At 42.2% G+C, this 14,542-nt stretch overlaps 1 protein-coding gene across 2 annotated transcripts in view; it reads left to right on the top strand.

The window, feature by feature from the left end:
* SKAP2 (src kinase associated phosphoprotein 2) overlaps positions 1 to 12,623 on the top strand; it is a 433,571-nt gene extending 420,948 nt beyond the window's left edge. For both annotated transcript variants that reach the window (XM_069211422.1, XM_069211421.1), the window contains 2 exons: positions 9,675 to 9,778; positions 10,220 to 12,623. In XM_069211422.1, the coding sequence (XP_069067523.1) occupies positions 9,675 to 9,770 (96 nt within the window). In that variant the 3' untranslated portion in view covers positions 9,771 to 9,778; positions 10,220 to 12,623. The remainder of the gene's footprint in view (positions 1 to 9,674; positions 9,779 to 10,219) is intronic.
* Positions 12,624 to 14,542: the final 1,919 nt, after the last annotated feature.

The following is a 14,542-nucleotide window of genomic DNA, read 5'->3' as shown; positions in this document are numbered from 1 at the left end:
TGAAAATCACAGGGTTTGCAACTGCAGAATAATTTTGTAAATTTGGCCCATAGTTCTTGCCCAACGAGGTTGCTGTTAGTGCCAGGCAGTGGCGTAGCGTGGGTTGTCAGCACCCGGGGCAAGGCAAGTAATTTGCGCCCCCTAACCTGTGGATTTTAGCACTCGCAAGTGCGAGCGCGCCCCCCCCCCCAGATGTTGCGCCCGGTGCGGCCGGCCCCCCCTGCACCCCCCACGCTACGCCACTGGTGCCAGGAAAAGTTATCGAATTGCATCCTCAGGTAAGGGTTGCAGTGTATCTCAAACTCTGTGGTTTATAAAATGCAGGGGACGTTCTTGCTAAACAAATTTGATTGTAGAGTCCACCCACGTTGCCAGGGAATTAGATAAAGGAAAAACAGTGGATAGGATCTATTAAAATGTATTAAAGCATATTTACTCTGTGAGTCAAGAATAGCAGAAACCATAAGCATACTGAGCAGAAGGCAGGTTTGGTAAAAGGGTTTAGAAACTGGCTGGGCTACAAGTAATGAGGACTGCCCTCCAGTGCAAGATGGTGTATAACTTATTCAATGAGATAACCATAGGTTAGTGAAAATCAATTTGGAGGGCACACCGTAACTCATGCATGCCATGAAAACCATAACTCACCCCAAAAGTGGGCTGGTTATGATCTCACATACCATGTGACAAATGCCACTGCAACTTATAATGATGACATCACTGGTGATATTATGTGTCCCATTGACATTATCTGACTGACATTATGTATTCATCACAAAGGATATAGTATAACCTTTATATTAGGATAAATGTTGTCATTTAATGATGTTATGTTGTTAAGTTCAGATTTGTATTGGTATAATATTGTGAGTGTACAAGCAACCCATTTGAGGGATGAGTTTTGGTTGGTGGGGGTGTAATTATTGTTTGTGAAGCACACCATAACTTCTGAATTTAGGGGGGGTTGTTGTTTATGATGAAGTATAACATCAGTTTAACAGATTTTTTTGTGAATTTCTTGGGTTTTATGTACAGTCGTGGAAGATTAACGTAGGGTATACAGAGCCCCCTCCCCCATTCAATAATGCACAGAAAAAATCTGAAAATAGCATAACAAAGAATAGATATGGCAAGAGACAATTCGTTAAAAACAAATGTTAATTTGCTTAAGTTTGTCAGTCTGGCAAATCATTAAAAAGGAACTCTCATCACAATCCCACAGGACCATGAAAAGTGAACAAACAAGAGAAGGATCGTAGAGTTATTACAAGACTATGGGGGTTATTCTAACTTTGGAGGAGGTGTTAATCCGTCCCAAAAGTGACGGTAAAGTGACGGATATACCACCAGCCGTATTACGAGTTCCATAGGATATAATGGACTCGTAATACGGCTGGTGGTAAATCCGTCACTTTTCCGTCACTTTTGGGATGGATTAACACCTCCTCCAAAGTTAGAATAACCCCCTATGTCTCAAAGTGTCTGTTGAAAGCATGGCTCAGTGCATATGTGTATAGGAAGTGATGGGCAGAATGTTGTGTTAGGGCAGTACGTGTTATTAGCAACACCTGATTTGTAATATGGTTTCTAAATCTTGAAGCCACAGTTTCATGATGATATGGGCTCAGGGTTTACATGCTACAAATATTGGGCTGGTTTGCAGCTGCATGAGCAGACTTTGTAATATTAATCTTTATACAATGAAAAGAGGATAAATCCATGGTGTCTTAATTCCTCCAGTAAATATCAGTTCATCTTTTGGTTCAAAATAAAGTAAATGTGTACATTACAATACATGGATGCATTATTGTTGTGTCCTGAACTTGAGAATGATGTGCACTGAAAACAATGAAGCTGGATGCTTACCTATCTAAAATTAATTTTGGAAAGTGTGTAGTGTAAAGAGACATAACGGAATCAAACATTTTAAATCACAACATGATATACTGTCTTCTGGTGATCAACTTGTACTCCTTGTTGTTCTCATGAGAGCTTCTTATGCAATATCCCACATAGTGTAAGTCTGTGACAAGTGTAAAAGAAAATCCAAAATGTTACATGCTACACCCGGGCTGCTGTTTCAGATTAGGAATGTATCACTATTCAAAACAATCCTTACAGGACAGGTAAACGGGTAGTAGAGAGTGGTGAAGCATACAGTGTATTTAGATATGTTCTGATTCAGGGGATTGTGAAGCCATAGGCCGTGAGAACTAGAGGGAAATATTCATTGTTTACTATAAGGAGAAGTGTTTTCTGGGTCTCGTAACACAATATTGACTGTTAAATATCAACCTGTAACAACATTGATGGCAAGATATCAACTTGTACAATAGTGTCAAGGTAAGTAGATGTGGAGTAAGAATGATAAACCTTCTCTCCCCTACCTATGCTTATCTTGATGATGTGGTGCAAGTCGATATATTGCAGTCTATATATTTGGAGGTCGATATCTCTGTATTTAATATTTAGACGAACAGCATTTTTTTAGATGGGACTAGTAATAAGTGTCTTGACGCATCTGATGCTTCACTTTTACCCAATAAACTATCTTACGAACTCCTTTATCAACTAAAAGTGCTGATATAATGTTTTTACTCCCCAAGCAGTGCGTAATTTGTAAAAACATAACTGCCAGGGCCCTCGTCAGGAGGCCACTACAGCTTGCACCACCCAATGCCCCTGCCAGCAAGTCAATAACAATACGATAACTCACACCAACCGTCATACTGCTAAAAGCCTGACAGTTCAAACTGTTCCAATCCCCCTCCACCTGCTCCAAAAGCTATAAGAATGACGTGGGCAGCATTTTTAATGTATATTGAATTAATAATCAACTGCTGTGCTCATTTCGAAATATGACAAACAGCGCCACCATTTGGCAGACTGTCGAAAGTGTTGGTGTTGGCATTTAAGTGCCAGTGCCGCGCACCAGAAACCACCAGCTCAAATTAAGGACTGTCCCAAAGTGATGTCTGTGAGTTTTGAACTTGCACTTGTTACGTCTGCTGTTTACCGGTGGCAGGTTACTGTCGAAGCTACAGGCCTCTGTGATGTCATAGCTGCTGCTGCTCCTCCTCCTCTCTTGCATACACTTGAGGTTCACAAATGAATCAATGTAGAGGTAAAATGTACCATTCTCATTAAGGGCTGATGTTCCACAGTGACCATATATTGCCTGATTGGTTTGCTGGATACTAAAATGGTTTCCTACAACTGTTCCTTCTCTGTAGAAGAATAGCAGCACGTCATGTGGAGGTGGACTGATTGAATGAGAGATGCCAATCCCATATTTATAATGTAACTCAGAGTTTTTACTGTAGCTCAGGCAATTACTACAATGTTCATTGGTCTAGTAGAGTACGCAGGTGATGGCAGTTTTGGTGGCCTGGCAGGTTGTGGCACCTTATTACTATCTTTATGGTAAAGAATGCGATGCTGATGGTGGCTACCTTGGTGCACTTTAATGAGATGACAAGGAGCTAGTGGTCACAAAAAAAGTTCTTAAGGCTAGGACAGGAATTTATCCTACTACAACGTGAAAGTAGAAGTTAAAGTGCCAATAGAGGGCCCTTAGACGTATTGGGGTGATAAGACACTTTTCAAATACTGTCACTGACTCACACGACAATGCAGAGTGAAATGTAAAAACCTGGTGATGGTTAAAGAGACACCTAGACCAGCCTTGGCTTGGATCTGTGGTGAGTTTACATTACCTGAGAGGTATAGCCACAAATCCTATAGGCTTGCCTTAAGTTGCAGTTCTTGCTGACCAAAATATTTGACTGCATCATCTCTACCACCTGGGAGACTGCAATGAATTCTGCATGCCTCACCCCACTCTTAGATCTCGATGTGGAAGGAAAACCCTGGCGCAACCTACAGACAACTTGGAGAGGCACCACACATCCCGTAACAGCTACACTGGCTTTATCCTGGAAAAATAGTTTGGGGGACGTTTTCTATGGTTGGAAATATGTAACTGTCAAATCCTTCTGTATGTTTCTGATAAGATGCTTCTTTTAAGTTCCATTTTAGGTCCTTGGCTTAAACTTTGGTTAAGGAAGGAGGGGGAGGGGTCCTGCAAAGAGGTTTAGGTTGGTAGGAAATCTAGTGATATGGATGAAAAAAATCTCTCTATTCTAATTCACTTTCTAAAACGAATAGGGTTCGCTGAAGTTGGATTAAATTGCAGCGCTTGCATTATCAGACGTAAAATACAATGTTGATGACATCATCAACTGTAATCTTCGTGACGATGATTTTATCTAATAGAAGCGATCGTATTTACAGGACAAATGTTGAAAAATATTCAAAGAGTGGAAAATATTTTCCTTTTATGTGTTTACACGCCGCTGTTTGAGACTTTGAATCTTGTTTTTGTTTCGTAAACGGAGTCGGCTCCCTGTGCGTTAAATATACGTCTTTTATAGTAAACAACACTGTTTCGTCTCTTTTCTAAGGCCCGCCCATAGACAAGGAGAAATGAAGTAACTTACCAAAGATCACACAAAACTAGACGCGCCCTGGTCGCCAAAGTTAAGTACGTTCCCACCTGGAACACAGCGGTTTTACCTGGCATAGCCACACCCACCACCTGGGACCAGGGGCCTCCGTGCACCAGCCCTGTGCGAGTAATTATAGCCGCTGTCCGGGACTGACTGCAGGCCCATTTCAAGTGATAACAGAACAACAGCATAATGTTGCTTTATAGCACATGATTAATAGAAAATTATTCCACGTCGTAGAAAGGGATGCAATATTTCTCACAAATTGACTGCTATGGTTTCCTGCAGATTAAAGGACTCTTCATTATTTTATCAGCCCTCTCGGAGCACAGTCGCTCGCCTGTGGTCGTGTTTCAGTTCACGTTAAGGGCTGCGCCAATTGAGCTACTCCAGATGCGCGGATACTGAAGACCAGACGTTATGGGTTGATTTCTGGACAGAGCACCCAGATCGCTTTTAGAAACACTGGACCCATTTGCCGGAGACAAATGTGTTTACTTTTCTAGCTCAGGAAGTTTGCCCAATTCTTAATCGAAACTAAAACCTTGTACTTAATCGAAACTAAACGAGAAATGCGCTGAGCTCATCGCGGATTTCAGGCATGGGAGCAAGTTGCAGACTCGGTCGCCCCCAGTGGCGGGAAGTGGTATCACAGCTGCCCGCGTCCTGACGCTGTGCTGTTAAGAGACAGTTCGCTTTTGTCTGTTTGATTCCATTTAAGTGTAATTTCGAAAAAAACTGGACGTTATTTCTTAGAATTACCACATCGGAGATTATCGTTTTGCATTTGATAATCATTGAATTTTTATTACCAGGGCAGATTGGATGCACGCCATTCTAATCATCTGAAAGGCCCAGTACTGCTTTAAAATCTGCAATGTTTCCCGTGCTGTCGACAAAGCCAACCGGACGCAAGGAAATCTAAATTTGTTCAATCGCTAACTTTTCAGCCAGTGAACCAAATGCCCCCAAATACTAAGAAATCGAAACCACACTTTCCAACACTTAAGGCAATCCTAACTAAACCATTTTGTCGCACAGCCGTGCGTGTTTTCCATTGACTTGTAGCGGAAAGGTGGATATTTTTGAATGGCTATTGTTAAAAAGTTTGAAAATTATCATTAATATATTCAGATATATAGCGATTTTGCTGCTTGAGAGAGCTGGTATATTCGGGCTGCGCTAAACATTACTGTACCAAAGCTGCCAAAGGTCCTAATGCAGTCAAGGAAAATGGGCTCCTCATCCCCAGGCCTGGAATAAAAAAAAAAACAGCAATTATTTAAGACTTGGACCTCGGTGCAACTGAACCTGATACACGTCTGGTAGCTACGCCCCTGCAGTAAAAAATTAGATTTCATGCATGTAAAAAAACAAATAAAGATTCAATTCCCCGTAGTTATTTTGCATGCAGTGCTTGTGTAAAGAGATCTTTCAGATGCTGAGTCAGGCCACAAGGTGTCCATGACAGATGCATTTTGTACAGGTTGTTTTGAAATGTATAACATTGATCCTTGAGTAAACTCGGCAGTCCTGTAATAAGCGCCTTGTTGCTCTGAAAATAGCGTTTTCCTCCGGATTGTAAAGATTTATGTGTGGGGAGGAGGCAGTGGGGGCTTCCCTGTGCCTCACTGTGGCTCGGGGGGAGGAGGGGGATGAAACCAAGCCCATCTCAGCCAGCACAAATACCCCCCCGCCCGTCCCGAAGTGAGCGGCCGGCTGCTGCTAGCCAACTTTTACAGCCCTGCCAGCCGCATGGCGATCAGCAGATGTTTCTTGCTTCCGTCCGTCTGCGCGCTAAAAACGTTTGAAGTGTGTGTTCTGCGGCCACACAATACTTTGTCTCGCATTCTGGCGTCAGTTTCCTTCCCCACAATATTCACGTAAGCCTCAAAATGGGTGCATTAATGTAATACTATATCTAACGGATGTGGGCGGCGGGTCAAAACATATAGAAGGGCAAAATACTGCTGCTTTTTGACATCATTTATATGGTAAAGGGACACATGGCAAAATGGCTTCCAACTGCCCTTTCTAATTTAGGGTTGTGCAAAAACTGCATAATTTGCTTTTGTGTAATTACGTGAAATTTCTGGAAAATGAAACAAAATGATGTGAACTGCAAATCAATCAATTAGCGCTATATTTTAGCGCAAAATATGTCCTTATGTCAATTTTTGATGAAAGGACACATTTCACTCTAAAAAACGCTAAAAACTCAAGTATTGCGAACAAGTCACTTGCTTTCTGGTTGTTCCCACACAACCATATTGCCATGAACAGCAGTGTAGTCAAGCAGCATGGTGTAACATCAGCTATTTTGCGTACAAGTATAATGTGAACTTTGCAAAATGTGAATGACACCAGCATAATTTAAATTTCACCTTGGTTTAAGTTTGTTTATGTTTGTTTCAGAACAATGATAAAACTGGATATTGTGGCACATCAACAGATGGGGGGGTCTTCAAGGGCGGATGATGACACATTGTTTCAAAATTCAACCTATTTTGGATGGGTGAATGGATGATTGGATGGATTTGTACATACTCCTACAACCTGAATTGTCTCATGGCACTATATATTAAGAGTGAAAACACAAATTGATAAAAATAGATGTCTTTTGTAGCTTTTTCTAGAAAAGTTTAACAATTAACAAAAATACTTGTAGCATGAAGGGGATAATACAACTAATTGAAGTTCTAAAAACGTCTGTGGAGCCAGCATCTCCCCTGAAACATAAAGTAAGATTAGTGCACAGACGCACCATGCAGACCTCACTTGCGAGTCATTTTCTATGAGACTGCCGGGGTAACTTTATGTTGCCCCCATTTTTAAGGAAGTCTATTGGCTCTTATCAAGCCAAATGTCATGATTTCCAATGCCCACAAGGAATCTGTTGTGATCTAATTGTCAATGTTCAAATTTTGATCGATGCTGACTCAGCCGTTCATCCTGCCGATGTCAAAGTAACAACTATCATTGAAAAGAGTAAAACCTTTAGATGTTATTAACATTTCTACCAATCAGGAAATTACACTAGAGCAGGTGCTTCAAAAGTTCTAAATGTGTTGACTTGTGTGAAATGTTGAAGCTTGTCACTTGTCAATTGGTTTGGAGGTTGGGCTGGTGTGCGTGTCTGTCTCAGTGGTCGAAGTGGGCAGGGAAATGGGGGATGATGATCCCAAGCTTTAATAATTTGGTCAAAACACCTACCATACTTAAAAAAAAAAATAACTGGTCCTAAAGTGGTTGAGTTCCCGTGGGTTGAAAAGAGGGAAAACTGGTCTCCTCTCCTGTGAAGTGAGAGAAGCTAGAAGCAGCTGAAGAAGAAACAAGCCTTCCCTCTAGGGTGCCTGCTTCCTGAAAGAAATGTAAATGTGTCAATTGGTCAATCAGCAAATCTAAATGCTGCTTTGGGGCCAGAACGGGCTTTAATTGATAGAATCTAGAATTTGTCCTTTTAATGGAAACCTATAAAAAGGTTTGCAATATGTACGGTAGTGACTTACTAAAAACATTTTCAAGGCACTGTAAACATTTAAACAATCTTTTTGTACATTTTGCAACAGCCTTTTTACGCTGTCTTTAACCTCATACTATGCGTAATATTTTTTTTAAATTAATGAAATATATTTACAGCGCTTTATATCATTGGCGTGGACCTCTTAGCACTCTAAATACATGTCACTGTTTCTCGGGTGCGCTAACCATGGTTCAAATCAGTGACCTTCCGGTTACACCAGCAGTCACCTGCAGTGATTGCATTAACCAACCAAGCTTTTCTACCAGAAAAATGCATTTCTCACAGATGAATTTAAGTTGCATTTATTTATCATTTGAGGTTTGTGCAGTATATTTTATCTGCAGTTACCTGGGGGTCAAATGCTAAGAAAATAGCAAATATTTTGTTCTTTTAAGCTGAGTCTCTGACCCGGCCCCACACTCACTGGCCCAGTCCCTACTGTACTCAGGGTCACACATCTCAATTCCCATCCTTTTCTTTATTCACTTCGACTGCTTGCGGGGGTGTATGTGTGCCTAACATCTACCGAGTGGTAGCTATATCCCACCTCAGGTAACTGGTCTCTTTCTGTAAACTCTGTCTTTCATTTAGTGACCGGTCTCTGTCTGTACAGTGTATCCTACCTCAAGTAACTGGTCTGTTTCTGTAAAGTGTATCGTGCATGTATCGACCGGTCTCTTTCTGTCTTACCTCAAGTAATGGTCTCTTTCTGTAAAGTGTATCGTGCATGTAACAACCGGTCTCTTTCTGTTTTACCTCAAGTAACTGGTCTCTTTTCGCAAAGTATCTTGCATGTAGAGACAGGTCTCTCTCTTCTCAGGATATCATACTTCAAGTAACCGGTCTCCTCTTGTACAGTATCTTCTATCTTAAGTAACTAGTTTCTTTCTGTGCAGTACATCCTGTCTCCAATAAGTGGTTCTTTCTGTGTAGTATAACATATTTCTAGTGACTGGGCTCTTCTGTAAATTAGGTCTTACCTCTGGTGATTGGTTTCTTTCTCTAGAATATATCCTACTTCAAATAATAGTAGCTTGTGTAAAATATATCCTACCTGTAGTGGTGGCTGGAGTCTTACTGCACAGTATCTCCTTCCTCAAGTAATAGGCCTCTCTTTGTAGAGTGTATGTTGCATCTAGTGACTGGTGTCTTTCTCTGCAGGATGTCATATCTATAGTGTCCGGCCTATTTTGATAAACATTCTATATATAGTCCGTATAGAGTGTATTTTAGTAATGACCATTCCCTATTTGTATGCAGCATATTTTTCCACTGGTTTCAATCTCTAATGCATATCTTACGCCATATTAACTTGCGCATTTTCTAATTTAAGATAATGGTTCACAAACTAATGCAGTGAAGCAGAACAGAGACTCAAAAGGGCCAGGGCCTTGCATAAATTTCTCCAGCTGCACACATGTGCGTGTGAATTCATCGTAATTGCGCCAGAAAGCCAGAGGGCCCCTTAAAACCCCCAGAATAAACGCGGCGCGCGCTGTATAAATCCCAGGAAGCTCTCGCTGTACACAGGCTCCAAACAGTGCGAGGGAAAGCACGCAGACCCGCGGCCAGAAGCGCTTCTGCACAAAACGACATTATCTCCAGTCGACCAAAGGTTAATGCGTCTTATTGTTTTGAATTAGGATGAATACAATAAGTTCGGCTGGTGGGTCGGAGAGATGAACGGGGCCATTGGCCTGGTGCCTAAAGAATACATAACGGAGATGTATGACATCTGAGAGGCCGGGTAAGTACTGCGTAATCCAATCTGCGCTAATGGCGCATATGCCCTCCTGACGCGCGCGCTCTTTTAGTACCATCTCTTTAGTGAACAATATGCTCCTCACAGACGGGGGGACCAAGGAGCTCTGGCTTTTCATTTATACAGATACAAGCGCAGGGCTACATGCAATTTTTACAACCCGCCTTAATTAATAAACACGTACATACTGCTCATTGCTTCCCTGCACAAAAAAGGTGCGCATAGCCGAGGGGCCGTGTTTTTAATTCGAGCAAATGTATCTGCGTTATTTTGCAACGCTGTGCTTACATGCTATCTTCTTTAGCGAATGAAAATGTATTTATTGGAGTTGTTTCTTCCCTGTCAAGTGAAGTGAGCTGATGGTGCTTGTTTTCACTGTGTCAATGTGTTTTTTCTCTAATTTTGCAGTTTACTCTTTTCCCATAGGTTCTTTCCACTTGCTGGACAATACGAAGGAAGTCGAGCGCCATTTTACAAGATAATCGCACAATGAACCTGACGTCTGAATGCAGTGCAGGCTGACTGGAATAACTACAGACGTGAACTAAATATCGCCCGCGTGTTTTCAATATGTGTCAACGCACTTAACTGATTTGCTTGAACTATCTTTTTGCTGTGGCGCAAACAAAAGTTCACCTGTGAACAACTTGACGTGGTTGTTCGTTTCTTCTGATATTCCTCACCACTCACTAAAATGTACTTTATTTTATTGTATCAACTTTCTAGCGCTTTCTTCTACTAAAGAGTCGCGAGAGCGCCTTATTTGTGTCTCTTTCCCTAATGAGGTGCAGTTTTACTGAAGGAGAGTCATTTTTCTTATGTTTGTGTAATTAATTTCCGATTGAAGCTGCTAAGTGTCCCCTTCTCGTATGTGAAACCTTGCCTTTATGGCTCTATGCCTCTATGGCTTTGCAGTCAACATCGTTTTGCATACTGGGTGTTCTGAGTCCATTCTTGAAATGATAAAGCCATACAAAGTCCCAGTATGCAAGGCACTGTTGTTTCAAAAGACAGGACGGTATGGTGTCACGTGACCCCGTGCCCCTGCTACAGCATCCTGCTCAGAGTACGAGTGGGCTCACTACATCTTCTTAGGTTTGTCTTTCACTGGAAAATGGACCCATTACTTGTGTCCATCCACTGCTTTGTTTTCAGGCGATACTTTTCTCTATGTGTTCAAGCACTCTAGGAGAGTCCATGTGCTCTTCTGCTGTCTCCCTTGTTTATTGTCTCCCTTTCAGCCGCGCTAGCTGACTCTGTGCTTCCACTACTGTTGTTTGCTTATCCCACCCCTGCCTTGCTTTATTGCAACTATGTCCCCCCCACCTCCGCCTTCACTCTCATTGCTTCCCCATGTACCTCTCTGTTTGCTGCCCTGTGTGTTTCTTTCTTGCGTTCTCAGTCTAGCTTCCCCTCACCTGCACCTATATGTTGCTTGGCACAGCCCCTCATGTTGCCCCCCTGGGTTGCACCCTGCTCCTAGCTTGCCCCTCCACTGTGTCACTTCCCTCTTCCAATGCTATTTTTTTTTGTTATCAATCCAACTCGGATTGGCAAACAAAAAAAGTGTTTTTGTCATTTTGTAGGCGTGCACATTCTTGGTGTGCGTGTGTGTGTGCGTGTGTGCATACAAAATGGCACAGCTGGCTGCGTATGGCTTTTTTCCTTTTTTTAAAGCGATGCTGCACTGCATCAGTTATGCTGTACAACCAGTCTAGAACTTTGGTAAAGCCAGTAGGCCCCAAAAGGCGAGACCTCGTGCCTTTATCAGTGCTTGTTCTTTTATGTATTACAAATGCTGGATTACAAGGACCAGCTCATAAACAGTGAAAACCGGATTCTTTGAGGTACTGAGGCTTGACCAGGGCCACTGAAATGATGTGATTGTGCAAGTGCTTCTCTTCTCACATAATTATGGATCTGCTGCATTTGCCACATAATCGTCATCTGCTGCATAAGCTGCAGATTTAGTAAAAAAAAAAAATGTTTCTAGCTCAAATGGTTCAAAGGTTACTAATGTCGCAGCAACACTGGTTGCTGCACAGTGGAAGGTCCTTTGCAAAAGTTGCAAATTGTTTCTTATTGTTATGTTTGGGTGTTAAACTGAGCTGCAACTTATCCCCAGACAGTACTAACAAGTGTAGAAATGACAAAACAATGAAGTAATACTATCAGAAAATGGTAGTGTGTAGCTAGACACACCTCTTAGCCCAATTACTTGTCAGACTGTGATTCACGTATGAGTTAAACTCTGTGAGGGCCTGTCCCTCGCCCACTGTAAGTAAACTATGTGTGGGTCTGTGTTCATGCCTTCACCCACTGTAATTGAAGCTCTCTGTGGGCTCCTCTCTAAAAAACTATGAGTAATTCTTTGGGGTCTGCCCATCGCCCACTGTGAATACAACTGTGTGGGGCAGCCTCTCAATCTCCATCCACTTAGTGTAAAACTCTTTGTGGACCTGGCCTTACCTTCCATTGGAAAGAAAACTCCATGTGTGCCAAGCACGGCCATCCTTCCACTGTGATGGTCACATTGTTGGAACCTGCCACCTGTTCTTCATCCGCAGTGAGCAATCCATTCCCTGGCTTGCCCCTCACCTTCATCTGCTGAGAGGAAAACTTTGCGGTCCTGCTCTCTCTCTCTTCATCCATCCTGAGCCATGCACGCCCTCTAGCCACTGTGATTAAAACTGCATGGAATAAACCCTCAAAGTGAATACAGCTCTGCATGCCTCCACGTACATTTATGTCATGTTTCATTGATGTTAGTGTAAATGCTGTACTGTTGGGTTGGATGTTTTAAACAAAACAATAAACTAACCCCAATTAATTGTGAGGTGTCCAGGTTTTTTGAAGAATTCTTTAAAAAGAGGTGAGTGTCGGCCTGCATGTAGATTTCACAGTGGGAGGAAATGCAGACCCCTACTTCTTCACATCACCTGTAAATAAAGTTTCTATATTAGAGACGGGTGTGCCACCTTCTGATCTATTTGTTTCCCACAGTAAACCTAGGGCACCTATTGCACACATCACCTTTCAGGGATACTCCATTCTCTGGAGTTGTCACCACCCTGTGCAGCCATGGGGAGGGTTCTCGCCCCTTCTTTGCCACTAGAGGGTGTGGGGATATGATATTATCCAGGTAGTGGAAAGATTGCATTATTTCAGCTGTCAACACTATACAAAAAAATCAGTTGGAGGGTGGAATCCAAATTTGGAGCAAACCTCGAAGGCAAAGTTAGAAACATTGTATCTATCATGACAAACACCAACGTATCTGCATGAAAATTACACAGGTTACTTTGAAGCACCCCTTTGACATAATGCAACGCAGATGGCGGACCACCCGCCCCCTGCTGGAGCGTGCACCATTGAGAAGGCGATGCAAAGGTCTTCCCACTTCCTAGAGTTCATTTGCCGGTCTATATTATTCATAACAAATATGCAAATGACCCTCTCGGATATAACAAGGGAGTGGATTTGTCAGCGTGGTCACATGATCTCAGTATGTGTCTATCTCCAGCAGCAAAAGAGCCCTCCAGCCACACCACCATTGTCGCTGTCATTCAGGACTTGCTGTGCAGTTGTGTTTTCTCACACACCTCTGAAGCTTTGCTATTTCTTTTTGTAACCCCAATAAAGCTTACATTTTTGTGTAACATAACTGGTGCTCATGTAAAACACTCTCACACCTTCAGGTCAAGTTTGCGCTATATAAAACTGCAAAAAAATAAAAAGGAACCATGAATGTGTGCCAACACATGTGTTTGGGGTGTTGTTTGATTAATAAAGTCTCGGATAGAATGAGTAACTTTATATAAATGGGCTTAAAATCCCATCATGCAAAGTGATTTTAGCTAAGCCCAAGGCTACATGAAAGGATCACGTTATGTTGGTCTACTTGTCAGCTAAGTTTTTTTACAACTATTCTTTATAGCAATTACACGGGCTCCATGTCATGATGTTGACTGCGTCAGTGTTTGCAGTCAACGGCACTCCCACAGCTGGCATGTTGTTTTATGTTATCCTCGAAGGAATGGGCCTACAAGTCCCAGCATGCGCAGTCTGAAAGACTATGACGAACTGATAACCAACTCCGTGTAATTGGACCAGTTGAGAAACAGCATTTGGGTGCAGTGAAAGCTTGGGTTAGTGGCTTCACTGCAGCGTGGTTAATGGTAATCATTTGCACGTGGACTGTTTTTATTGTCATATGCGGCATATCTGAGCACTGGCCCCAAGTCACCAGGGCTATTTTTCAGCCCAAACACTAAGCTTACTAGCACTTGCAGTTTAGCTTTCCTATTATAATTTGGCTAAAAATCATGGCTGTTTGACAGTAACTCACGTCCAGCTACTATTTGATACATACCTACCTTTAGTGTATCAGGTGTAGTGGCACCGGGCACTAACACTTAGGGCACACTTTGCTGCCTACATTTTGCTATCATTTATGCCCAAATTGGGGGTTGGGTGGATTCTATACTACATTGCTACTACCAATGATGGTCCGCAATCCATATTAAACAAGGGCAGGCTGTTAATTGGGGGTAAATCACGGTCCACCCACCACGGAGCTTTTCTGAGATGTGCTCATGACAACTTTTGAGGGATCCAAAACGCACAGAAGTATAGCAAATAAATTGCTGTCTCTTTTCGACCTTGTTTGCAAGTGAAAACATTTTTTGTCTGAAATGTAGCTTTCATCTTTCATTTCCGTTAGATCAATCCTAATCTTCAGTCACGCAT

Source organism: Pleurodeles waltl, chromosome 10 (genome assembly GCF_031143425.1).
Source record: "Pleurodeles waltl isolate 20211129_DDA chromosome 10, aPleWal1.hap1.20221129, whole genome shotgun sequence".
Classification (NCBI taxonomy): Eukaryota; Metazoa; Chordata; class Amphibia; order Caudata; family Salamandridae; genus Pleurodeles; species Pleurodeles waltl.
This window is presented reverse-complemented; position numbering and strand designations above follow the sequence as displayed.